Here is a 27,660-nt window from a genome sequence, read left to right on the forward strand (position 1 = left end):
GAGACATAGAATAGTGGAACATAGAGGTGAAAAAGACCCCCAACTTTATTGTATAAGAGGTGTGTGTGATGATTCTCAGGGCACCCCGGCCTGTGAGTCATCTTGTTCTCCTTGCCTCCAGCCTGAGGGAGTCCTGCCTGCCCCTAGCTGGGTGTCAGCAGCCTAACACCACCAGCTACTCAAGCACTCTCTGTGCTGCGCCAGCCCTGACTTTGACTTGCAGGCTAACAATATATGCAAACCAGTCCCTTGAATCTTTCTCCTGTGATATCCAGTCCCTGACAGTGGCTATTCACAGAAATCCCAGATCCTGTGCACCTAACAGTGTTGTGTATCCCTTTACCAGTTTTACCTTAAACACCCTCATCCTCTCCCACCCCCCAACTCTGGTGTAACATACAGCGCTTGTGAGCACTTAAATAAACCTACTCTGTTTTATTGTAAGAAAGAATGGAGAGTTAATTAGAAAAAAGAGAGTGATGTACATAAATGGTGGTAATACAAAACAGTAAAATGCAAACCTGGGTCTATACTTATTAACAGTTACCTTTCCTATCTAATAAAGTACAAGTGGGTCATTCCCCCCCCCCCCCAAGTTCAGTCTCTTGCAGACTTGGCTGGCTTCACAGGAACCGGGATCCAATTTTTCTTGAGAACATCCCTGATCCCCAAGATGTCTCTTCAGTGAAAGGATGCAGAGGGTCTTTCTTCACTACCCGTTATTCTGAATCAGTCTTTTTTGTCTTTATTCACAGCCATGGCAAACCCCTGTCTGTTGCAATGTTCCTTTTTTACATCCAAGTGGTTTCGACTGTTTGTGGTTGTCTCTGATGTTTTCCATTGATAGTCTAGGGATGGAGCAAGGCTAGAAAATTGAGCCTGGTATTGCATCACTGGCTAACCAGGGCAAGGTGGCAACTCCCTCATTCTTGAATGGGTCATCACAGAGACATATTATCCTTTGATGACTAACTTTTACTCCAAGTCTATAAAGCATACTTTCTGTATAAATACATTATGCCTTAAATATTACCTGTACATACATCTTGCAATGATTATGAATCTTGAGAAGTTATGAGCTTTCTGTAGATACCTTACATTTTACTCTTTATGGATAAATATCCTCTAAGAAGTGTTTGGTGTAGTGTTTGTCAGGTCTGGGGTGAGAGTTGTTTGCAAAGACCGAGGGACCCATTGGCAAGGAGTCTTTGTGTCACAGAGTGATATAGGAGAGTCCCAGTATAGCTATTGTAGAACTTAGTTAAGAATCCTGACAAGTATTCTGAGGAAAAGGAGAAATAATATCCTAGGTAGCTTCTTTAAGGAGGCCTTGGTAATTGTTTCCACTTCATGTAGAGAATAGACACAGGCCAAAGCAAATGAGACTTTAAGGAGTGATGAACTCTGGGAGTTCAGAAATAGGAAGCCACACATGAAGATTGTGTTTGTGAGGGGCAGTGAGTCTCTAACTTTAAGATGGTAGAAATCCTAGTGAAGAATAAGAAAGAAATAAGGATTCCTAAACAGTCTAATATAAGTAGGAACCTTTACTGGATTCTATCCTTTATGATGCATAAAGGGGTAAGAGAAGGAAAATTATTCAGTCTGTTAGAGGCTTCCTTCTGGGTTCAATACTGAATAAGAGCTGGATAGTAAAATACATGAAAATCACAAATAGCATCTCTATTAATAATAATAATATAAAATAGCTGTTTAATAAAATGGGGACATATTTGCATATATCTACAAACTATTCACTACGATTGTGGTGTATAGAGTTCACATCTACTTTCCTAATCCCCTATGTTTCTTATACATATGTTACTCGTGGGGCGATTCTGCGCCAATGTGGGGGTGCAGAATTCATATGGCTCGCATGTTTCTGTGACCCCCGTGTAGAAAAATGCAATAAAACTCTGCCGGGGGACACGCGCCTCTTCCTTGGAAGCACGTCTGTTCCAGTGTGCCTGGAGCAGCCTCTGAGACAGGGGAGGGGGGGCTGGGGCTGAGTGTACATGCATGCCAACAAGTGTGTGTGTGTGAGAGAGAGAGAGAGAGAGAGAGAGAGACTCTCCCTCCCCTTTGCTACTGCAGCTCACTGTAAGGGTAGGGCTTTTTATTATGCATGAAGCAGGCTAGAGGCACAATTATGTGGCCAATAGTTTTATGACAGACTTAATCCTGTATTCCTGTTTGGTTGTTCCATTTTCCCTCATGTTATGTAAGAATCATAGAAGATTAGGGTTGGAAGAGACCTCAGGAAGTCATCTAGTCAAAGCCCCTGCTCAAAGCAGGACCAACCCCAACTAAATCATCCCAGCCAGAGCTTTGTCAAGCTGGGCCTTAAAAACCTCTAAGGATGGAGATTCCACCACCTCCCTAGGTAACCCATTCCAGTGCTTCACCACCCTCCTAGTAAAATAGTTTTTCCTAATATCCAGACCTCCCCCACTGTTATTCAGGACAGCAATTAAGTAAGGAGGAAGATAATTACTGTGACTGCCCTTGAAACAGAGTTACAGGGATTGAGGAAGTTAGGCCATAGCCTCAGTTTAATACTCAGACGTAATCAGAGTTAACTGTGGCATCAACATACCTTTTACCAAGCTGAATCTCATTTTAGTTTTTGTTCTTGTCTCTAATCCCTCTAGCTAGCTATCAGTCTCTCAGATTATTCCTGTTCCTTCACTGGTATTCTTAAATCCCAAAGGCACAGAAAGGGTATGTGATTTGCCAAGAGTCACAAGACAAATCAATGGCAGAGCTGTAACTAGAATTCGTATCTCTTGACTTGTATTCCTGGGCCACACGAGCTGTATTACTGACTTGATGTGAGACCTTCAGCAAGCCACAGGCATGGTGATTTTCAAAAGTGGCAGTTCGGTCATGCAGCAGAGTGTTGAAATGCTCAGTTAGACCCTTAAAATAGAAGAAATTTTTAGAACTGTATCAGTAGCAGCCCAGAAGTTTTGAGTGTGATGAGCCAGGAAGATAATCCTAGCTGGAACACTAAATGTCTTTAAAATGGCAATTTGTCTTGCCTCAAAGCCAGAGAAAAGTAGATTATAGTAGTGAAAGTGTTAACCGTGCAACGTTAACTATGATGGTGAGGATGGTATAGGCCTTGCAGCTAATTAGCAGGATCTTGGCCCCTTATGCGGTATAGGGAAAGATAGTGTACCTCCCTATTCAGTGATGCAAATGGATAAAAAAGAGAGAAGAATAAAGTAAACAGATAACAGCTTTTATTTAGAACAGATAACTTAATAAGAAACAACAGCGAGATGTGGTTTGACAATTTGGATTTAAAATCCAGGCCCGACCAAACAGATACCCTGGCAATAAACAAACAAACCTAAAACAAAAATACCCAAGATACTCCATTTCTAGGTGTTGATAGGCAGTAGATGGTACGACACCATTGTCACAGTCAACTGATGGACCCTGGGTCTCAACCACTTCTTAGTGGGAGATCAACAGGATCTGCTGATGCTGAAGAGAGGCCTGGCTCTGCGATCACGGAAGGGTGAGCAATCAACAGGACCTCTGTACCTTTCTCTGAAAATAATGTGGGGTTTATAGATTGGTAGCACAGTTAGTTTTTAACGCTGATGTCTTCAGATGCTGGTCTTCTGATCTCTGGTCCACGTAGCCACACAAATACAACGGTACCGTGGCTGCCTCTAGGACAGACAGCAACTAGGCCGCGGGCACTCAGAGTTTATATAGGAACAAGCGCACCAAAGTTCTGAAGTAAAACTGGCAGCTCCCCTGCTGGAACCTGTTTGAACCAGTTCTGTGCTAACCATTAACTGCCTTTCCCGCCTAAGTTCCAAAAGGGTGCGAAAACTTCAACAAGAAGCTAAACAAAGATGGAGTCGAGCTGTTGTTTGGCAGACACACCATTTTGAATTTCAGACTCCATATCTAATACATGGTCAACTACCTTAACCAAATGTAAAGGCATAAAGTACAACTTATTCTAAAGCACAAAACAACTTATATATTTATATAACTTATTTCATATACAAAAACATGTTACAAAAGCATGAGCTGATGAAGGTCTGAACAACAGCCTTGGCAATCCGGAGAGACAGAAAAAGGCTAAAACTTTGAAATATTATGCAGATAGAAGTGGTGATACTTGGAGATACCCTGGATGCGTGTGTGTCTAGAGAGAGGGCTGAGTCAAAAATGACATCCAGATTATGGACATGAGTGACTGGGAGAATGGTGGTGTGATCCACTGTGATGGAAAATTTGTGAGTGAAGATTGTAAGCTCAATTTTGGCCATGCTGAAGATAAATTGCTAGCTGGGCATCCACAAGGAGATGTCAGAAAGACAGGCTTAAATGTGCGTTTGGATGGAAAGAGACAAGTTTTCATCATGGAGGAAATGCAGCAGAGTTGGCTTCACTAAGGGCATTGAAGGAGGGATCGCTCTTTACCTAATGTACTAAAATATTGTTAAGTTACTTGGATATGCCAGAAGCTGTGTACCTCAACAACAAGGACTAGATTAAGATCAGAAAGAAAATCAGTAACTTTGAGAAGTTATAGATTTTTAAGTCCACAAGGGGTCATTATGATCATCTCTAGTCTGACTTCCTACACAATTTAGGTTAGTGTTTTCTAAGCCAGTGGCTTGTGATCCCCTTGTGGGGGGTCACAAAGCATAACAATTTTTATTACAATCTATAGTAAAGAAAATCTCACTCCCCACACATCCTTACCATACAAGGTCAAGTATTCTATGGCAACCTCTTAAACCACGCACCCAAATAAATTATAAATTACATAGGGTTATGATTGTTACCATCTATACATTTTTACTCTTGCCTTTTATAGTAAATGTAATGGAGTTGTGAAAAATGTTGACTTCAAATAAAGGGTTGCCAACCTGCAATGTTTGAGAAGCACTGATTTAGGGTATGTCTACACTAGAAAGTTGACCTATATTCGGCTGACTTACAGCTGTCATCAAGTGTCACCAATGTGGTGGTCTGCTTTATCCAACAGCTATCGATGTTGATAAGTCAGTTGCGTGCATGTGTTCCCTCTGCGTGCTGCCCCGGCTCTGTGCAGATAGCTGGCACAGAAGACCCCGAGAGAAACCCCCAAGGACCACAGACTCCGATAAGGTACAAAGGCACAAGGCAAGGTTTATTGCCAAATGAAACACAGTCTCTAGCTCCCCGGATCAGATGCCTACAGTTCTGCTAGTACATATGTGCTCCCTGACAACGGACCGGCTGAGCAGGGCCTGTCTCTTGCTCACAGCTTAACTTTGCTTTATGTTAAAGTCTTGACCATTAGTTTAGTTCAGGCCTTAGGCCTCATACCGGGCCTCTGATACAAGGGTTTATGTTTCAGGGCCTCATCTAACTACATTTTACATTACTACAACAGCCACCGCAGTAATTTCTGCAGTGATTCACATCCAGCTACCCTCCTTGGGTCAATGGTGCGCGTCTTCACCAGGAGTGCTTCCACTGACTTAAGAGGGGAGCCAGTGGACTTGGGCTCACAGGTTGAGCGGCAGGGCTGTTTCATTGCTGTGTAGACTTCCTAGCTTGGGCTGGAGGACCGAGCTCTGGGACCCTCCACCTCACAGGGTATCAACTCATGATTATACTTGGTTGTTGTAGTTTGTCCCTCTCCCTGCTCCCCTCTGTAATATTGCCTGTGTCCTGAATGTATTCTCAGTGTTGCCCACAAGGCTGGGAGTTGTGCCCGGCGCCCTGCAATAGCTTGGTGAAAAATGGTTTCACCCCTCTAACTATGAGCAGTAGTAATTAGGGTCACTGACAACTACAGGGAGACCTCACCTGACCCTCCAAGTTCAGATCCCAGCTGCACAGGCTCAGGGGTCTCACATTCAGAGTGGGGCTCCTGGTCCATGGCTGCTGAAAGCTGAAGTATTTACTCCTAGGGCCACACTTTGCCCTTTGCTGCAGGCATGTGGCCTAACTGAAGTTGAGGGAGTTGCATGGAGTCTGTGCTTTCGCTGAGTCTGTCCTCTCTGATGCTTCCCACCTTCGTGGTCTTTCCACTGCCGATCCCAGGTCACACAGTGAGAACAAGAGCAGCCATAGATCACAGCAGCGTTTCCTTCCTCTTCTGCTACAGTGGCTGCTCTTCTCCCTCTTGCAAACTTCTCTGGGGATCCCTCCTTCCCTGCCACTCCTTTGTTCCCCAGCCTCTTCCCCTCCTGCCCAGCCTCGGGGCTCGGGCTCCGCCTCGTGGAGTCCCCTGGCGCAGCACCCCAGCCCGGCGGAGGGGAGAGCGGAACTGTTCCCGGGACTGCGGCTCAGTGCACGCCCAGCGGCCGGGCTCGGGGCAGCGATGGGGGCTCTGCAGCTGGCTCAGGAGGGGGACCGGCTGCTCTACTGGGGGGCCGGAGTCGTCACTCTGCTCTTCACGCTGCTGGCAGCCTTCACGTTCCGCCTGCTGCTGGATTACCTGGGGAAGTGGAAAGCGCTGAAGCCGATTCCGGGGGTCAGCCCCTGTTACCCTCTGCTGGGAAATGCTCTGCTCTTCGAGCGCAAAGGGGAAGGTAACGGCCGTCCAGAGACGTAGCGGTAGCTGCCTGCAGTGCAAATCCCTCTCCCTCCTGGAGCTGCTGCCTGAAGCACCCTCTCTCCAGGGTGACCGCAATGCCTTGGGGATCAGCCCCGGCAACAGGGCGTACAGCGGTGTAGACATTTGTTAGGTGCTCGGGAAGTGGCTGGGGATTTCCGGGGGCTGTATAAGTAGGAGCTGATTTGAAGCAGTGGAGCTGGACTGGCCCCATCACTAATTGTTGTTGTAGAATAACAGAGTAGGAGTGAGCTGTTCTTATGTTAAAGGCTTTCCCCCCAAGCTGAAAACAAAAACAAAACAGTTCAATACTCAGCATCCTGCTGCATTTCTAGATCCAGGCAAAACAGCCAGGCAGTATTACCGAGACTCTACTTCAACCAACCAAAACCTCCCCCAGAAACCGCTGACATGGCTTTATGGTTCCTGGGGTATTCCCCCCACCCCCGCTATTTCCAAAGAGTTTATAATTTGATTATAATTTGTTTCTTGAAAACAAGCTCTTAATTGTGATGTCCTGTCCCTTTAACTGTTTGAGCACTCCCCCCTCCTCACCCCATTGCAAAGCCTCCCTTCTGTGTTAGTTTCTCTTTTGCAGCCGTAATAATAGTTACTACGGCAGACAGCTGTGTTGCTTTCAGCTCCCCCTATGTCTTGGTCCAAACGTAACATTACACTTGGACGAATTGTTTGTTTTGATTTTTACCAAATATTTCCTAACTGATGTCAAATATTTTTTAACATTCAAGAGTTCAAAAGGACATTTTGAAGTTTGCCTTTTTCAGAAGCTACCGTTCCACCCCGTATGCTTTGAAATCCATTTCTTGTCTTTCCGTGAAACTTTAGATACCCTTGGTCAGCCTCTTTATGGTTAATGCATTTAAAAACAACTGCCATGGTACATGTTTCCCCACTAGATTATAAGGTAAATAAGTCATGCTAAAGTGCTGGATAATTACATAATTAGATGAGCCGGTTATGTTCGTAAGAATTATTGTTTCAGAACAAACTTTCAAAGTGTAGCAGTATTTACTCAAAACTGGAACAGTTCCACATTAGGTGTTCTGAGTCCATTCATTATGCTCCTCTGATTTTCAAGACAAATCAGACATTACTAGTTCTTTTTCTACTGTGAGATTTTTCTATATTCCTATGAGTCTTAGTAAGGTGCTGAAGTTATTGTGCCTTTCTCCACAGTGAGATAGTAAAAATATCAATGTGCATGGATTTCTGTGCTTATTGTACCTGTGAAATATGGGCTTTTGTGCTGTATTATTGAGCCTTGATTTTTTTAACAAAAGGGATCTTTCAGTTAAATTATACCTGAAGTGGAATGAAGAAAAAGGGTTATTTAGTTGCTTTAACTTTGCTGCAGGGTGGGTGTGGTGGTTGTGCTGGAGAAGACAATACTATAAATGTACAGGGCCAATTTCTGTCACAAACTTAGAAACAGGCAACTATTTTTGGCAGAACCGGCATGATTGTGACAGAGGGCTGTTTGTAGATACCCTTGCATTGTCAGGAAGTTGCACACCCACATTAAGATAAGTCACAAGACCTCATCCCTTGGCTTCAGATTGTAGGCTCTGAGGGGCAGGGACTGCCTTTTAGCTCTGTTTGTGTACAGCGCCTAGCACAGTGGGGTCTAGGTCCATGATTAGGGCACCTGGGTGCTATGGTAATACAAATAATAATAATAATTATTAATATGCCCAGTCATCCCTTTATCCTGTGTAATCCTAGAAAAGCAAATCAAGGTTGTATTTTAGTCTTGTCAAATTGTTGTTTACATTATGACATTATTAATATATTGTTCTGTTAACATCAGCTTATTAATAACTGTTCAAAGTATTCTAGGTGTGTTGCAAAATTTTGTGGGTTTAATGCTCCTGCTGGTGAAGTTTTTTCTTGTTGATGTCATTTGGGAAAACAGTACGCCAGATCTGCAGCTGGTGTAAATCCAGTGTATTCAATGGAGCGCTGCTGATTTACACCAACTGAACATCTAACCTGGTGAATTTTATCTGGTGTCTGGATATCCCAAAAGGTAGCTGATCTGGTTTATTGTTAGCTTTTTGCTAAATATACAGGCTCAGTCCTGACCTTCTCACACTTGTAGAATTTTCATTAAAGTATAGATTAAGATATAGTCTTGCATCTGCAAAATGCTTCTGTGGCAAAACAGAACTATAGTAGATGTACTATAGGTAAGAGAGAATTTTCCATTTGGCTGTATTGCCAACAGTTGCATATACTGGACCATGAGCTGCAAGCCGATCTCCTAGACAGACTCTGAATGGCTCTCTGCTTTCTTTAGATGATATAGAAATAAGAGGGATAGAATAACTTAGTTTCCAAAACTAATATGGTTCTAAAGAGATATTAATAAATAATGTTATAAACTGTGAGCTGTATTTCACGTTGTGTTCTTCTATCTGCAAAATATGAAGTCCACATTTTATAGAACTAAATAACTCCTGGACTTAGTATCTTATGTAATTATTTTATGTGTAATTAACATACATCTGCCACAACTCTCTTCCTAGAGAAACAACACAAAGTCCATTTATAGCACATTATAAATAACTGTTATGTAACCTCTTGGACCCTTCCCTACCTGCTGGAGCTAAGGCAAATGCAGCCGGCACATTGGCTCCTCTCAGCACCTCCCACTCCATGGCCCCAACAGCTGCCAGCACAGGCCTTCTAGATGTGGAGCTTTAAAGTTCCAAGCTGCCCCAGAGCTCTTTGCCGCAGCACAGCTACCATGAGAAACTACAATGGCCTGGACCTTTACACTTGGGCAGGGAACCCATCTAGAGACTCTGGGTCCCAGTTGGTACACAACAACTCACAAAGAGCAGCTTCTATTAGCCACTAGGCCAGCACAGGTTGTCTGGGGGTGGAGCTTTGAAGCAGCAGCCCCTCAAGAGGCCTCAAAGACCCAGGGGCCCTTTATCCTTTAATCAAACTCCTGTGAGAGCCAATTAAAACCATGAGCAGACATTCCAGCACAGAGCCCCGTGTTGGGCCCCTTTAGATGAACCTCTGCTTGGGGTAGGTTGTGGTTGGTGGACTTGGCATCCTCCTCCCTGAATCCTCTGTTGCTGTGGCAAGAGACACTCTTCTCCACAGAGCTGTCTCTAAGGGGCGATGGGGTGTTGTTGATGTCCCCACCTACACACAAAGAGCCTTCTACTTGGGTGGTTGAATGCTCCCATGGACTTTTGCTTCAGGAGGTAAGACCGCACTCAAGCCTCTGTTCCAGTAGGTGGGAAGTGCAGCCCTCCTACATACTCATACACACAGAACCCTGCTCCTAATGGTAGCAGCTGTCCCCCTTCCAAAAGCCTAACTGGCACAGTCTCTCTGTTGATTTAGAAAGACCAGGCAATGCTGCATCAAATCATACTTGGGTCATGTTTGGAAGGTTATCTCCACAACCACAAGGAGCAGAAAGCATAGATTCTACGGAAACCAATAGCTCTCACTTAGGGAAGATTCCAGGTCTTCCTGTTTGAATTCCTGGCCCAGGGCGGGCCTGGAAACCAGTTACAGAGCAGACAGGTCTCAGTTTTGGAAATGTTATAGTATTTTATTTGGAAAGCCAATGAGTGTCTTTAAAAGCAGAATTTTGTTTTGATCAGGGTAAGCATAAATAATGCTTCTGTAGGAATGTCTTGCCAGTGCCAGGGAAATTTTCAAGGCTCTGGGTTGTTTAAATATGTTTATTTTGCATCATACATTCTGATGAAGATCTAGTTGGCTGAACTGTCATTTTACATGTCATTTCTGACTTTGTTCTATGACATAAGTGGGTTAAAAAACCATACACGAGGGCCACAATCCTGCCATTTGCTCTGTACAAGTGCAGGGGGCTGCCTGTGTGGAATTCCTTGCAAGTTCAGGGCCTAAGACAGCATTTGCTACATTTATATCTATCGCACACACACATTTCTTTTAAAAGAACATTATGAAGGTTTCCAAGTCAAGCTCTCAAAAGTTAGAAAATGCCAGCATTAAGGTTGGCTATACAAACTTAAAAGAGCTCCTTTGTGTGTATGGATTATGATATAGACTTTAGTTACATGATCACATACTATATTTTCCATAGGATCCCAGGCTCATTCTGCTGTAGGATGGACAGTGCTCAATTAATGAGCAGCTATTCAATGTTTTATTTTAACCACACAGTTCAGTATGTTGCCATAGGCCGTATTTACTGCATGCTACTCAAACTGTGATATGAAGGGGCTCTTCTATGATACTGATCACAGTAGTATTCATCTGCTTCCCAAACATTAATTAATTAATTTTTGTATCACCACTGTGAGGTGAGGGGGTATTATTATGGGGAAGTGAGGCACAGAGAGATTAAGGTAAAAAAAATCCACTAATTTTAGGTGTCCAATCTGAGATGCTGAAGACGTGATTTTTTTATAGTACTTAACAATGTATCACCCTTTATATATTCAAGCACAGCTCCCGCTGACTTCAGCTGCAATTATGAGCCCTCAGCACTTCTCCTGAGCAGGCCTCACTTGGGCACCCAGAAAATGAGGAACACACAATTAGTGACTACCTGTGGAAAATTTGGGTTAAGTGACCTGCAAAGCATCACACTCTGTGGCAGAGGCAGGGATAGAAGCCAGTTCTCCAGCGCAGAATTCCACTATCTTAACCACCAGATCCTCCTTTCTCTTCCTGCAACTCCCTGCCCTCATTCACTATGCATAGGGCCCTACCAAATTCACGGCCATGAAAAACGCGTCACAGACTGTGAAATCTGGTCTCCCCCCACAAACTCTCGTCTTTTGTGTGCTTTTAGCCTATAGTGTACAGATTTCACAGGGGGGACCAGTGTTTCTCAAATTGGGGGTCCTGATCCAAAAGGGACTTGCAGGAGGGTCGCAAGGTTATTTTAGGGAGGTGGGGGGTCGCGGTATTGCCACCATTACTTCTGCACTGCCTTCAGAGCTGGGCGGCCAGAGAGCAGCAGCTGTTGGCCAGATGCCCAGCTTCGAAGGCAGTGCCCCACCAGCAGCAGGGCAGAAGTAAGGGTAGCAGTATTGCAAACCTCCCTACAATAAACTGGTGACACCCCCCCGCCGCCGCCAACTCCTTTTTGGGTCAGGACCCCTACAATTACAACACTGTGAAATTTCAGATTTAAATAACTGAAATAATGAAATTAATTATTTTAAAAATACTCAGCGTGAAATTGACCAAAGTGGACTGTGAATTTGGTATGGCCCTAACTATGCGCCTTCCAACTTCTATAACAAATGAAGCACGGATCCTATAGACAGCAGATTCCTTCACTTACGTGGCCCTGATTAATCCTCAGAGCAGGTCCATCCCATGCACTGAATCAGGCACGGAGCCCATGGAAAAAATATGTGATCAGGTAGTTAAAGACTGTGTCATAATATATATTCTTAAGGATGCACAGGGAACCTTAACTCTGGCATTTCCTAACTTTTGAGTGATTATTTTGTAACCTGAACAATGTTTTTAAACATAGTTTGTGTGTGTGTAATTTTCTGAATTTTTAAAAAAGCAAGCTGAAAAAACAGAAATTCCATCATATGGCATTGTATTGACACCCACATGGTTCATCAGCAAGGTTGAGACCATTAAATCCACCACACAGACCTCTGCCACTTAAACTAATGGATTATCTGATAGCAATAGTACAATATCATCTCTTTGTGGGCCAGCACTAGAGAGGGATGAGACACAGACTTTTCTAGTTAGTTTCACAGATATTTGTTGGCAGCAAAGGAATGATGAGATTAAGGAATCTTGGCTTTTATTCCAGACTCTGGAGGGTCATGTTCTCCACAAACTCTTCTGCCTGTTTTCCCCAAGCTTTGATCCCTTTCGTCCCTGTCCCCTCCAACCTGTTCCTATCTCTGTTCTAGTCCTATATCTTCCTCACTCCTGGGTTCCTGTTCCAGCCCTGGCCTCCTTGCCTACCCAGTCACCTCATATCAGGCTTTTTGTCTCCGTCCCAGTCTTACCCAGCCAGTCTTTGTCTTCCCCACCGGTCTCGCTGCCTGAATTCAAATATCCCCATGTTTCCAAGTCTCTCCCCATCCCCACATCCAGTTGTCATCTCTTTGCCCAGCAACTCTCAGTTTTCCCATTTGGCTCCTCATCTGATTTGCCTTTTCCCTCCCTCTTGTACTGTCTATCGGTCCCAGTCTCCCTCTCAGGATTCTTCATCCAGTCTCAGTGTCCCTCCCTTCCCTCCCTAGCTCCTCGTCTCAGTCTCTTTTCTCAGCCAGTCTCATTTCTTTCCACCCACCCCAGTTCCTTGTCAGATCTGTCTCTTCTCTCACCTGCTCCCATTTCCCCCTGGTTCCTTGTATCGGTCTTGTGGCCAGACAGTCCCAGTTTCCCTCCCTCCACCCAATCCTCCAGCTAACTGTATCCTAGTCCCCTATCTTCCCATTTCTCTCAATGATTCCTTGTCTCCTTGCCCAATTAGTCCCTGTCTCCCCACCTAACCAGTCTTAGCCTCCCCACCCAACAAATCCCAACATGGCCTTCCTTCTCTAGCTCCCAGTCTCCTTGCCCAGTCAGCCCAGTCTTCCCTGTCCAAACCTAGTCAGAGTTTCTCTCCCCCCACAGTCCCAGTTTCATGAGATCTCTTGTCCCAATCTACTCCTTTCCTTCCCCCCCCCCCCCCCCCCCACCGGTCTGACTTTTGTCCCGTCTGCAGCTTCCTCCTCTATGCTGCCTGAGTACCAGCAGTAGGGTCATGGAGAGCACAGAAGAGAGAGGCTCCCTGCTCTGAGTTATGGTGCCCAGTTGCACCCTGGGCTGAAGCAGCCATTATGGGTAAAGTTCTTCTTAGCCTCCTAACCCGTGGCTGGAGAGGGCATGTGCAGTCCAGTCCCATGCAGGAGCTGTTGAGGGGATGGAGGCAGCTCAGTCACTGTGAGGATGGCACATGCATAGTGTGGTCACATGTGAGGGCAGGGAGGGGATGCAGCATAGCCAGTTGCTCTGTGGGGAAGGCACATGTGCAGTCCTGTCACATGTAGGAGCTGTGAGGGTGGGGGGAGGAGGCTCAGTTGCTCTGTAGGGATGGCGCATACACTGTGGTTGGTCCGGTCACACACACGAGCTGTGAGAGACTCAAGCTTGTTCAGTGAAGAAGGAATCTTCAGAGATTTTTAGCTGTTAAGATCCAGCAAGTCTTTACTGAACAAATACAAAATGTGATTTTTCAAAGGCTAAATATGATCAAATTTGGGTGGATTTTTAGTGAGATGGCACAAGGTACATTCCTGACACACAGTCCACTCCCTTGCATGGAGGTGTTAAGGCATTTAAAAGTAAAGATCTCAAGAATTTTTTTAACATGAGCAAAACAACAACATATTTTTACTTAGCCGTGTTCTTGAAAACAACTGAATGGTTTTGGCTGAAATTTGGCTTGTGGTGAGCACCTGGCATGGAAAATTGCAACCCAAACTGTTAAAGTTTGGCAAAGTTATAAGCAACTAAAAATGAGGCCGTATAGTGGAAAGTGTCAGGCAATGTTAATAATAGGTGGTGACCCTCTGGTCTTTTGTGTAGAAATTTCTCTCGAATGTGGACTCTAGCATTATTGTGGAATGATTTATTAATCTGCACAATCTCATTTCCCCTTTTATCTCAGATGCTCTTGGTGCCATTTTAGAGGGACTCAGTTAAGGTCTTTAAAGTCAATCAGTAGAGGTTCTCTTGTATTTAATAGATGATCCTTACCCCCCAAGGATTTATATTCCATCTATCATGTTGTTCAGAAAAATTAATCAGTGTGAGGATGGGCTTGTGCTAATGCACTGAGCTGGGAATCCGGAGAAATGTATTTAATTTCTAGCTTTGCCATAGACTTCCTATTAGACCTTGGGCAAGTCACATAATCTCTTTGTGTCAGATCCCCATCTGTAAAAAGGGGATAAAATATTTCTTTTATACTCTCTTTCATTTGTCCTTTCTATTTAGGTTGCAAGGTTCCTGTGTCTGTACAGTGCTTATCGCAATCTCGACTGGGACCCCTAAGTGCTACTATAATCAAAATAATAAATAAGTGCAAAACATACGTGGTTTGTCACAGTAGCAAAACTAACACTACAGTGAACTCATGATCAATTACATGATTACAGACATTCTGGTTTTGGCCCATTCAAATTGATTTTTCCCCCCACAGATTTCTTTAAACAAATAGTAAACAACTTAGAAGAATACAGGAATCTACCCCTGCTAAAACTTTGGATAGGACCATTGCCTTTTGTGATTTTATATCATCCAGATACTGTGGAGGTGAGTGTTCCTATCTCATGTTTAATAGATTTGTTTGTACAAGTCATACAATTTATGACAGTTATTCCCTAATTTGAAATTTTGTGTTGTTTCATCTCCAGAGTTTACAGTAAACATTGAAAATGGCTGGTCATGAAGGACAGATGCCAGTCACCAAACTTCTTGTTACGTCTAGAGCAGTGGTTCTCAAAGCCGGTCCGCCGCTTGTTCAGGGAAAGCCCTTGGCCAGTTTGTTTACCTGCCGTGTCCGCAGGTCCGGCCGATCGCGGCTCCCACTGGCCGCGGTTCGCCGCTCCAGGCCAATGGGGGCTGCGAGAAGCGGCACGGGCCGAGGGATGTGCTGGTTGCCACTTCCTGCAGCTCCCATTGGCCTGGAGCAGCGAACTGCAGCCAGTGGGAGCCGCAATTGGCCGAACCTGCAGACGCGGCAGATAAACAAACTGTCCCGGCCTGCCAGGGGCTTTTCCTGAACAAGCGGCGGACCGGCTTTGAGAACCACTGGTCTAGAGCTTAGGCTTCATGCTGGTCTCTTCTTCTCCCTGCCTGCTTTCCCTCCCTCCCTTCCTACTTTTGTGCAGGTGCTTTTAACTCTAGGCACTCAGGGGAGCACAGGGACTGCATGCCAGATGCTCCTCCCAGTGGTATGTTGCATGAGCTAAAGGGATGACACAGTCTAGCCCTGAATGGTTTGTAGTTCGCTTGGAGATAAATGCAAAATTTCTTCTTCTGTCTTTACATTGATTAAAAATATTTCTAGGTTTCAGAGTAGCAGCCGTGTTAGTCTGTATCGCAAAAAGAACAGGAGTACTTGTGGCACCTTAGAGACTAACAAATTTATTAGAGCATAAGCTTTCGTGGGCTACAGCCCACTTCTTCGGATGCATATAGAGTGAAACATATATTGAGGAGATATATATACACACATACAGAGAGCATGAACAGGTGGGAGTTGTCTTACCAACTCTGAGAGGCCAATTAAGTAAGAGAAAAAAACTTTTGAAGTGATAATCAAGATAGCTCAGTACAGACAGTTTGATAAGAAGTGTGAGAATACTTACAAGGGGAGATAGATTCAATGTTTGTAATGGCTCAGCCATTCCCAGTCCTTATTCAATCCTGAGTTGATTGTGTCTAGTTTGCATATCAATTCCAGCTCAGCAGTCTCTTGTTGGAGTCTGTTTTTGAAGTTTTTCTGTTGTAAAATAGCCACCCGCAGGTCTGTCATTGAATGGCCAGACAGGTTAAAGTGTTCTCCCACTGGTTTTTGAGTATTATGATTCCTGATGTCAGATTTGTGTCCATTAATTCTTTTGCGTAGAGACTGTCCGGTTTGGCCAATGTACATGGCAGAGGGGCATTGCTGGCACATGATGGCATATATCACATTGGTAGATATGCAGGTGAACGAGCCCCTGATGGTACGGCTGATGAGATTAGGCCCTGTGATGATGTCACTTGAATAGATATGTGGACAGAGTTGGCATCGGGCTTTGTTACAAGGATAGGTTCCTGGGTCAGTGTTTTTGTTCAGTGATGTGTGGTTGCTGGTGAGTATTTGCTTTAGGTTGGGGGGTTGTCTGTAAGCGAGGACAGGTCTGTCTCCCAAGATCTGTGAGAGTAAAGGATCATCTTTCAGGATAGGTTGTAGATCTCTGATGATGCACTGGAGAGGTTTTAGTTGGGGGCTGAAGGTGACAGCTAGTGGTGTTCTGTTATTTTCTGTGATTCTGGACTAAGTGAGAGGAAATGTTTATCCAGGTTTTGGACTGTGGAAAACCTTGAACTTCACTTCGCATTATCAACATAACAGGTTCTGAATACAGATACTGTGTTAATGATCCACTAGTTTAAAACATCAGTGTTGTGCTATTATCTTCGAGGTACAGTTGTTTTTTTATTAGCAAGTGATATACGGGTGAGATACATTTTATTGTATTTATTAAATAAAGTGCATACAAAGAAATCTCTCAACAGGACTTGAGGACTGATGGAAATGATATAACTTGCATCAATCAGATTAAAACTGAAAAAAGTGTTTTAATTAAAACCATAGGCATTATTTTATAAAGGAGGATGCATTATTTAGAGTAGCCTTAAGGCAACTCTGTTGTTCAGGTATCTCTTCTGCCACTGATTATCAGGACACTTGTTTATGTATTTCAGTGTATAAAATCTGCCCACTACCATCAGCCTCTAGGTGTGTATGTAATTTAGTCTTTAAATATATGCCCAAGAAATTCAGGTTGACCCAGTGTCACCCCTAGGAACCCCTTCTACCCTATGCCATGGACTGGAGTAAATCTGCCTCTTCAGTATGCTCCCCCATTCCTCCTGACCCCTCATGGAAACGCCTCTGGGGATATATCAGTTCTGTGGAGTTAAGAGGGGCAGTCGAATGAGCTGCTGGGCTTCCGTGGACTCTCCTTCTCCTATACTGGTTTGGGAAACACCCTGAGTTTGTATTAACTTGTGCTTTATTTTCTCCCTGTTGAGATCAACCCTTTATGCAGGATTCAAAATGTATCCAGGTTTGGGGGAGCCCCTGGAAACACAGCACCTTTAGAGAGCCTCCCAGCTGGGTAGAGAGACACGTGTTAGCTCTGCTTGAGCTAGTTTGCTAAAAATAGCAGCGTGGACACTGCTAGCCACCCAAGCTCAGACCCAGGGGGTCGGGCAGGCTTGTACTCTGGCTGCAAGCTCATGCTGCCACCTGGGCCTTAACATCCCCACTGCTATTTTTAGCATGTATAGGGTTGTCGATTTTGGTTGGACATATTCCTGGAGGTTTCACATGACATAATCTTTAATTAAAGATTAATCTTTAATTCCTGCAGGCTCCAGGACAATCGTGGAGGGTTGGCAACCCAGAGTAGAGCTAGTGTGTGCCCTACTCAGGCTGGGAGGCACGCTCCCAGCTGCAGTGTAGACACACCCACAGTGACCAGGTTTTTCAGATGCCAGCAAGAACTGGAGAGGCTTCCAAACAGGTGTCACTTGTCTCTTGTAGGTTGCCAACAACTGACTAGATTTGAATGATCCATAGGTTAAGAAAGCAGTACCCTAATGCCTTTTGCGAGATGGTGAGGTCTCACAGGAAACTCCATGAGTTGAAATCCATGGAGTTTCAAATACCTTACATGAGTTGTGTCCCACATAGAGGAGGATGGAGCCCTGAGACCCTCCCCGTTCAGACCCTCAGTAAAAAGCATGGTAAACAGATAGCCTTTATAACCTGCTCAAAAAGAAAGACTGCTGAGGAAATGGACCCAAAAGGAGTGACTAAGGCCTGATTTTGCTCTCACTTGCAACAGCTTAAAGCTGCAGAATTCCTATAAAAATCTACTAGCCCAACTAAAAATCCAGGAGGCTGGCAAAATGACCCCCGCCCTTTCCCAAGAAAACAACTATTTTTTGCCTCTGAAAAGACTCTTCTTCACAAATTGTGGTTATCACTCTCAGCTCCGCTTCAGAGACTGACCTCCCTTGTCTGGGAAGATGTCGCTGCCTTGGTGTAAACCATCCAACCAGAAATCAAGTTATCTTCACAACCCGAAGGGCTAGAAACTTAACTTTAAAAATGAAAGCTTAGATTCTTCACAAGATGGTGTCATTCCCCAAGAAAGACTTCTACTCTAGTTGGGCAAAGATTGTAGCTGTATTACATAAATAATTATATTCTGTGTCTCATGTTTAATATTACTGTTAGGCAGATGTACTTTTACCAGTTACATGAGAGAGACAGAACCTCTGTTGCAGTTCAGGTTGTCAGTCCAAATATCCAGCTTACTTTGGCCTGGGAGATATTGCAATATATTAAAAAGGAATGTCACATTTATACTATTGACTATTACAATCCATTGGAACATTTTCCTGCTCTTAGAGTGTAGTATCAAATTGATGTATTTTTATTGTGATAAATATTTCCTTGTTAATGATCTCTCCTGTACCTCCAGGGTTTGTAAAGTTGACTGAGCAATGCAAAGCTATCTCTGATTGTAAATGGGTGTTCAAGTTTATAGGAGAGCAGTCATAGCTTTGAATATATTTTGCAAATACCCTCCTCCTAAAAAATAGAATGAGTATACAGTGTTACCAACTTCTTCTTTTAAAGAGATATTTCCCCTCTGTCTTTTCTCCTGCTGGTAGGTTGTTCTAAACAGTTCAAAGCACATAGAAAAATCTTTTCCGTACAAATTTCTACATCCATGGCTTGGCACAGGACTTCTAACAAGGTATCATAATATATAAATAGAGTCATGTACCTTTAAAGTTATGCAAAGTTTAATTCTAAGATATTATATATATTTACTGCCTAGATTAGAATGTGTTATATTTTATTTGCTAATAAGCAGAATAAAAGCATAATTATGGTCTGAATATTAGAATCTAAAGTACAGATGCCCCAAAAGCAGCTTTAGGCCCGTATTGCCGGCAGGGCCATAAAATGGGGTCCTCCTGCCACCATCTGGAGTCTAGAAAGGATCAGTTCTTGAAAAGATTGTGCGCTGTGAGGACTGTAAATGAGACTTTAGAGCAAACGATGTAGCAAGACCTCACTCGGATGCACCGAGCTCGAGTTTTCATAATTGATAGAAACAACTTTTAATTCTTCAGCAAAAGAATATCAGTCAATTATAATCCAGCAATATCAAATATTCTCCCCACACAAATGACACATTTAGTCTTATTGATGTAGCCCTCAGCTGTCCTCAGACTCAGCTTCATGAACTTCAAGGCGAGCCATGTGCAAGGGCACCCACTCGAGGCTCCCAACTCCTCTCCCATCACCTTTTCGTGTCTCTCTCCTTCCTGATGGGGTTTTTCTAGGCTGCACATTTCCCTGCCTATACTGTGATATTCCCAGCAAGCCAGACTGTCTGAACAGGCCAGTGTCTGTATTTTGCTTTTTCTCCAAAGGCTATAGACAGTTTAATTGCACACAGTTATAAGTTCCCACACAGCTCTTTCTAAGCAGGCACATTTATTTTTAAGGTGAAAGGATTACAGGGAAAACATTAAAAAGAATAAAAGAACCTACACACATGCTGAAAAGTTTACCAAAGATGACAGCCACCACGCCCTACTCCAGCAGGGGCTTTGGTATGAGTCAGTCCTTCCAATCCCACCAAAGGGTTTTTCTGTAGTTACAAGTTCATTACAGCTTTTGCTCAGAACAAGCACACCCATGCATAGGTTCATCTTTCCTTTACACAGCTTGGTCCTTTGATCTTGGGATTCCGGGATTAGGGAATCAGCTGATGGTTGTCCTGTCCTTAGGGTGCAGTTGCATAACCATAAGTGGGGTGGGGGTGGGTGTGAAATTTGCTTTCACTTCCCCCTAGATATTTCCCAGGAAATCCATTTCACTGGTATTATCCCAAAAATCCATTTTTGTCTGCCACTTTGTTCAATATAGTCATTTGATCATCCAAGCCCACAACCATTCATTTAATGCAATGGACCCTAAAGATATGTAAACTTAATTCAATAAGGTCTCCCAAGTATATTGTGGGAAATTGCCATCTGTCACACTTGGGTTAAACTAAAGTATTTCAGTCCTGAGGAGACTGTTGTGTGCCAGAGGCAGAGAACAAGAAAGACTGACCAATACCCAAGGCCCTTGCAATGGCAGGGAATTGATTAGGTAAGCTACGCACAAATGATCTTGGTTGGTGATCCACACACTGTGCTCTTGAGGATGGCAAAAATGCCCAAGTACCCTTCCCATCTGACTTGGTGATTCTTTCCTGACCCCAAATCTGGTGATCAATTTGACCCTGAGCCTGTGTGCAAGACACACCAGCCATTGTCTGAAAGAGAGGATTTTCTGTACCACTCAGAGCAGTGGTCCACCCTGTCTGGTGTGCTGTCTCCAGTAGTGGCCAATCCTTGATGTTTCAGAGAAAGGTGAACCCCCCACCATACCTCACAAGAAATCTGGCCAATTGTGCATTGGGGAAAAAATTCCTCCCTGATGTTTACAGGTGACTGGTGAAACCCTGAAAATGAGATTTGATTATAATCATTGTCTTAATACAGAGCTGCAAGTGTAAATGAGCATGCTGAGGGCAATGCAGACACACCTGTTCTCCCCATCGTCCATGAAAAAAAGGGACGAAGGGTGGGATTCATAAATTCACAGATTCTGAGCCAAAAGAGCCCACAATGACCATCCAGCCTGAAGGTAGATTAAAACATATTTTTTAGAGAGCTATATAATCTCATTTTAAAGACTCCAGGCAACGGTGAGTCTACCACCTATGTTGGTAAATTGTTCCAAAGTCTAATTACCCTCACTGCTAGGAAATGGCATCTTATTTCAAGGTTGAATTTGTCTAACTTCCAGCTATTGGATTGTGTTCTGCCTTTGTCAGCAAGGCTGAAAAGGCTCCCCTCTATCAGATATCTTTTCCATGTGTAAGTACCTGTGCACAGTGATCAAGTCACCTCTCATCCTTCTCTTTGATAAGCTGAACAAATTGAGCTCATAAAGCTTCACATTGTAAGTCTTCTTTTCCAGCCTCTGGTTTATTTTTGTGGCCCTCCTTCAAACTGTCCTTTTCCTCCACTTGTATTATCATAGTGCCCAGGAGCCCCAGTCATGGACCAGAACCCCATTGTGCTAAGTGCTGTGCAAACATAAAATAAAAAGACAGCCCCTGCTCCAAATGTTCACCAGAACTGGTCACGGTATTGTAGTACTGATCTTACCCATGCTGTGTACAGAGGCAAGATCACTTCCTTACTTCTACTTGCTATTCCCCCTTCTTGACATCCAAGGATCATACTAGTCCTTGTTACCACAGCATTGCACCAAGAGCTCATCTGGAGGTGATTTTCTATGATGACTGAAAAGTCCTTCTCAGAGTCACTGCTCTCCAGGTGACCCTCCTGTAGGTATAGTCTGCATTCCTTGTTCCCAGAAGTATTATCTTTCATTTGGCTCTCTTAAAACACATTTAGTTGGATTGTGACCATTTAATCAGATGATTCAGATTACTCTGTAACAGTAACCTGTCTGCCTGATTATCGATGACCCCACCAATGTTTGTGTCATCTGCAAACTTTACCAGCAAAGATTTGATATTATCATCTACATCACTGATAAAAATATTGAATAGCTGTTGACCCAGAACCAATCTCAGGGGTCTCAGCTAGAAATGGTCTCACTCACTAATATATCCCCATTAGCAACTACATTTTGAGATGTCAGTGAGTCAGTTTTTAATCTATTTAAAGTATGCCCTGTTAATACCATATAATGTGATCTTTTTAATCAGAATGTCACGTGGCATTAAGTCAGATGCCTTGGAGAAATCCAAGTATACTATATTAACATAGTTGCCTTTGTTAACCAGAACTGTGCTCTTAAAAAAAAAAAAAAAAAAAAGACAGCAGGTTAATTTGATGAAACCATGTTGACTGCCATTAATTATATTTGTAGCCTCTAATTCTTTTTTTAATAAGAGTCCCAAATTAACCATTCCATCATTTTATCTGGGATCAGCATCAGGCTATCCAGTGTATAGACCCATGGGTCATCCCTTTTTCCCTTTCTGAATACTAGAACTACGTTGGCAATGCTCCAATCCTTTGGTATTTCCCCTGTTTTCTAAGATTTGTTAAACCCCTTTCTCCAGATCATTTATGAATAAGTTGAATAGGATTGGTGCTAGGACTTACCCTTGGAGAAGACCTAAATTCTGCACAAGGTATCTGAATTCAGCACCTAACTCCCCCTTGGGAAGCACACCCTGAGCACCTTGCCAGTTATCTGATTCAGAATTATTAAATTCTGCCTTCATTTATGCTTTTAGAACTTTATTGTTCTTAGAACTTAAGTGCGGCTGCTGGGGTGTAATGAAAAGCAAGTTTACAGACAGAATCTGACTCACAGTCAGCTTGGATTTATGTGCTATATCAAATACATAAACACACCAGCTTTATCAATTATATGCACTTATCACCTCTGCTGAAGGGATAGTCTCCTATTATTATGAATCATGATTATTAGGGTAATGCCAAGGGACTAACCAATATCAGGGCCCCTTTTTGCTAGGCATCATACACATTCACAGCAATAGATACTCCCTTCCCTGAAGAGCTTACAGTATAAGTAGACAAGATAGACACAGGGTGAGGGAAAGGGATATGACCCACAAGCGAAGTGAATAATGTGGAAGCACAAATGTCATAGTAGTGCTATGATTTTTTCTGAAGGGGGCTAGGAGGAGATTCACACAACAGAAAGGGCAGGAAAGGAGAGTGATGAGAGGGATAGAGCAGTGAGAAGAGGGAAGGGAGGAACGTATATGGGGCAGGTCAGATGTGGAGGGAAGCTGAGGTATAGAGACTTTGGCTGTTTGCTCCAGTCCCTTCCCCCAGTCAGCACAAGGCAAAGAAAGTCCAGTCAAAGCTGTGGAAAATATTATCAGCGTTCATGGGTGCCTGCTTCAGCTGCTTCTACTGCTGCTCTGCTGGCTTTGGCCTTTGGCTGGCTCCTCTCTGCTGTTTTTATCCACAGAGGACATGTGCCTGGGGTGGGAAGGCACCTAATGTCCACTGTGGATATCTCCCCTGTACAGTTCTGGGGATGCCATTCATGAGGGAGGGGTGGCCCTGGCTAGGCCCCACTTTACTCCTCCCCCAATGCAATAGTACCTACTTATGCTATTCTGGAAGCACAAGTCTAATATAGGTATCTGCCATTTCTGATCTTTTGTAAATATTTTGGTGATTATTTCCCACATAATTTTTTGCTGTTTAGAAACTCAGAATGAACTAACACTGTGGCTGGATCTCAGCAATGCTGCATTCCTGACTTTCACTCTACAGACAAAGGAGGGTCAGTTCGGGGACATTTAAAAAATAAGAGATTTCGGGCATGGGGAGTGGGGGTGTGGTTGTGAGCTCCCCTGCTCAAAACAGGAAGATGCTGTGTTCCCTGCTGAAACAATCTGAGGCCTGGTCTACACTATGAGTTTAGGTCGACTTTAGCAGCGTTAAATTGAATTAAGCCTGGACACGTTCACACGACGAAGCCCTTTCTTTCGACTTAAAGGGCCCTTTAAACCGGTTTCTTTACTCCACCTCGACAAGGGGATTAGCGATAAAATCGGCCTTAGCGGGTCGGTTGGAATTGGGGTAGTGTGGACGGAATTCGACGTTATTGGCCTCCGGGAGCTATCCCACAGTGCTTCATTGTGACCGCTCTGGACAGCACTCTCAACTCAGATGCACTGACCAGGTAGACAGGAAAAGCCCCGCGAACGTTTGAATTTCATTTCCTGTTTGCTCAGCGTGGAGAGCACAGGTGACCATGCAGAGCTCATCAGCACAGGTAACCGTGATGGAGTCCCAGGATCGCAAAAGAGCTCCAGCATGGACAGAACGGGAGGTATGGGATCTGCTCACCATATGGGGAGACGAATCAGTGCTAGCTGAACTCCGTAGCAGTAAACGAAATGGCAAAATATTAGAAAAGGTCTCCAAGGCCATGAAGGACAGAGGCCATAACAGGGACGCACAGCAGTGCCGCGTGAAAATTAAGGAGCTAAGGCAAGCCTACCACAAAGCCAGAGAAGCAAACGGAAGGTCCGGGGCAGAGCCGCAAACATGCCGCTTCTACGCGGAGCTGCATGCCATTCTAGGGGGTGCAGCCACCACTACCCCAACCGTGTGCTATGACTCCCTCACTGGAGAAACACACAGGGAAGCGGGTTCGGGGTACGAGGAAGATGAGGATGGAGATAATGTAGATAGCTCACAGCAGCAAGGAAGCGGAGAAACCGGTTTCCCCAACAGCCAGGATATGTTTATCACCCTGGACCTGGAACCAATAACCCCCGAACTCACCTAAGGCGTGCTCCCAGACTCTGAGGGCGCACAGGGGACCTCTGGTGAGTGTACCTTCGTAAATATTACACATGTGTTAAAAGCAAGCGTGTTTAATGATTAATGATTAATTTGCCCTGGCAATCGCGGCCAGTACAGCTACTGGAAAAGTCTGTTAACGTGTATGGGGATGGAGCGGAAATCCTCCAGGGACATCTCCAGAAAACTCTCCTTCATGTACTCCCAAAGCCTTTGCAAAAGGTTTCTGGGGAGGGCTGCCTTATCTCGTCCGCCATGGTAGGACACTTTACCACACCAGGCCAATAGCACGTAGTCTGGAATCATTGCATAACAAAGCATGGCAGCGTATGGTCCCGGTGTTTGCTGGCATGCAGACAACATCCATTCCTTATCGCTCTTTGTTATCCTCAGGAGAGTGATATCATTCACGGTCACCTGGATGAAATGGGGCAATTTTATTAAGGGGGGACATTCAGAGGTGCCCGTTCCTGCTCTGCTGAACAGAAATATTCCCCGCTGTTAGCCACGCAGTGGGGGGAGGGGTGAAGTGATCATCCCAGAGAATTGGGGGGGGGGGGGGGAGGGGAGTTAGTTGGGTATGTGCTGCATGTTAACCCGGAAACCGCAGCCCCTCCTTTTACATTGCAAACCCATTTTAAATGGCCAACCCAACGGGTGCTTGGTATGGGAAATGAGAGCGCTACTGTTTGAAACCATTCCCACATGTTAAGAAGGTTAAAAAAGCCAAAAGACTGTGTCTTACCATGGCTGCCTGCAAGCCGAAATCTGTGGCCTGGCACTGCGTGAGTGATCTCTCACACCAAACCGGCAGGCCCTCAATATAAGAGGAAAAATGCGACCTTGTAACGAAAGCACATGTGCTGTGTAATGTGAACAGCAAAATTTAACGTGAAAGAGTGTACCCATTGTTCTCTAAAATGTGTCTTTTTTAACCACCTCTCCCTTCTCCTCCACCAGCTGCAAATGTTTCTCCTTCACAGAGGCTAGTGAAGATTAGAAAGAGAAAACGGAGGACGCGGGATGATATGTTCACGGAACTCCAGATGTCCTCCCACGCTGACAGAGCACAGCAGAATGCGTGGAGGCAGTCAATGTCAGACTACAGAAAAGCACAATATGAACAAGAGGAGAGGTGGCGGGCTGAATCGTGGGATGAACAGAGCAAGTTGCGGGCTGAAGATGATAGGTGGCGTCAGCTTGCAGACAGAAGGCAAGAGTCGATGCTCCGGCTGCGGGAGCATCAAACTGATATGCTCCAGCGTATGGTTGAGCTGCAGGAAAGGCAGCAGGAGCAGAGACCGCCGCTACAGCCCCTGTGTAACCAACAGCCCTCTCCCCAAGTTTCATAGCCTCCTCACCCAGACGCCCAAGAACACGGTGGGGGGACCTCCGGCCACCCAGTCACTCCACCCCAGATGATTGCCCTAGCATCAGAAGGCTGGCCTTCAATAAGAGTTAAAGTTTTAAACTGCAGTGTGACCTTTTCCTTCCCTCCTCCCCCACCCATCCCGGGCTACCTTGGCAATTATCCCCCTAGTTGTGTGATGAATTAATAAAGAATGCATGAATGTGAAGTAACAATGACTTTATTGCCTCTGCAAGTGGTGCTCGAAGGGGGGAGGGGAGGGTGGGGTGGTTGGCTTACAGGGAAGTAGAGTGAACCGGGTGGGGGGGGGCGGAGGGTTCATCAAGGAGTAACAAACAGAAGTTTCACACCGTAGCCTGGCCAGTCACAAAACTTGTTTTCAAAGCTTCTCTGATGCGCACCGCGCCCTGCTGTGCTCCTCTAACCGCCCTGGTGTCTGGCTGCGCGTAATCAGCGGCCAGGCGATTTGCCTCAACCTCCCACCCCGCCATAAATGTCTCCCCCTTACTCTCACAGATATTGTGGAGCGCACAGCAAGCAGCAATTACAATGGGGATATTCTTTTCGCTGAGGTCTGAGCGAGTCAGTAAGCTGCGCCAGCGCGCTTTTAAACGTCCAAATGCACATTCCACCACCATTCGGCACTTGCTCAGCCTGTAGTTGAACAGGTCCTGACTCCTGTCCAGGCTGCCTGTGTACGGCTTCATGAGCCATGGCATTAAGGGGTAGGCTGGGTCCCCAAGGATCACGATAGGCATTTCAACATCCCCAACGGTTACTTTCTGGTCCAGGAAGAAAGTCCCTTCCTCCAGCTTTCAAAACAGAGCAGAGTGCCTGAAGATGCGAGCATCATGTACCTTTCCCGGCCATCCCACGTTGATGTTGGTGAAACGTCCCTTGTGATCCACCAGGGCTTGCAGCAGCATTGAAAAGTACCCCTTGCGGTTTATGTACTCGGTGGCTTGGTGCTCCGGTGCCAAGATAGGGATATGGGTTCCGTCTATGGCCCCACCACAGTTTGGGAATCCCATTGCAGCAAAGCCATCCACTATGGCCTGCACATTTCCCAGAGTCACTACCCTTGATATCACCAGGTCTTTCATTGCCCTGGCAACTTGGATCACAGCAGCCCCCACAGTAGATTTGCCCACTCCAAATTGATTCCCGACTGACCGGTAGCTGTCTGGCATTGCAAGCTTCCACAGGGCTATCGCCACTCGCTTCTCAACTGTGAGGGCTGCTCTCATCCTGGTATTCTGGCGCTTCAGGGCAGGGGAAAGCAAGTCACAAAGTTCCATGAAAGTGCCCTTACGCATGCGAAAGTTTCGCAGCCACTGGGAATCGTCCCACACCTGCAGCACGATGCGGTCCCACCAGTCTGTGCTTGTTTCCCGGGCCCAGAATCGGCGTTCCACGGCATGAACCTGCCCCAGTAAAACCATGATTTCCACATTGCTGGGGCCTGTGCCTTGTGAGAGGTCTATGTCCATGTCAATTTCCTCATCACTCTCGTCACCGC

At 44.9% G+C, this 27,660-nt stretch overlaps 1 protein-coding gene across 2 annotated transcripts in view; it reads left to right on the forward strand.

The window, feature by feature from the left end:
• The first annotated feature begins 6,346 nt into the window (after window positions 1–6,346).
• LOC135879323 (cytochrome P450 4V2-like) overlaps window positions 6,347–27,660 on the forward strand; it is a 33,316-nt gene continuing 12,002 nt past the window's right edge. The window contains exons 1-3 of one of the 2 annotated variants that reach the window (XM_065405269.1): window positions 6,347–6,557; window positions 14,787–14,899; window positions 19,046–19,131. In XM_065405269.1, coding sequence (XP_065261341.1) covers window positions 6,347–6,557; window positions 14,787–14,899; window positions 19,046–19,131 — 410 coding nt within the window. The remainder of the gene's footprint in view (window positions 6,558–14,786; window positions 14,900–19,045; window positions 19,132–27,660) is intronic. The other variant, XM_065405270.1, reaches the window with a different exon arrangement.

The sequence above is a fragment of the Emys orbicularis genome, chromosome 5 (genome assembly GCF_028017835.1).
Source record: "Emys orbicularis isolate rEmyOrb1 chromosome 5, rEmyOrb1.hap1, whole genome shotgun sequence".
NCBI lineage: Eukaryota > Metazoa > Chordata > Testudines > Emydidae > Emys > Emys orbicularis.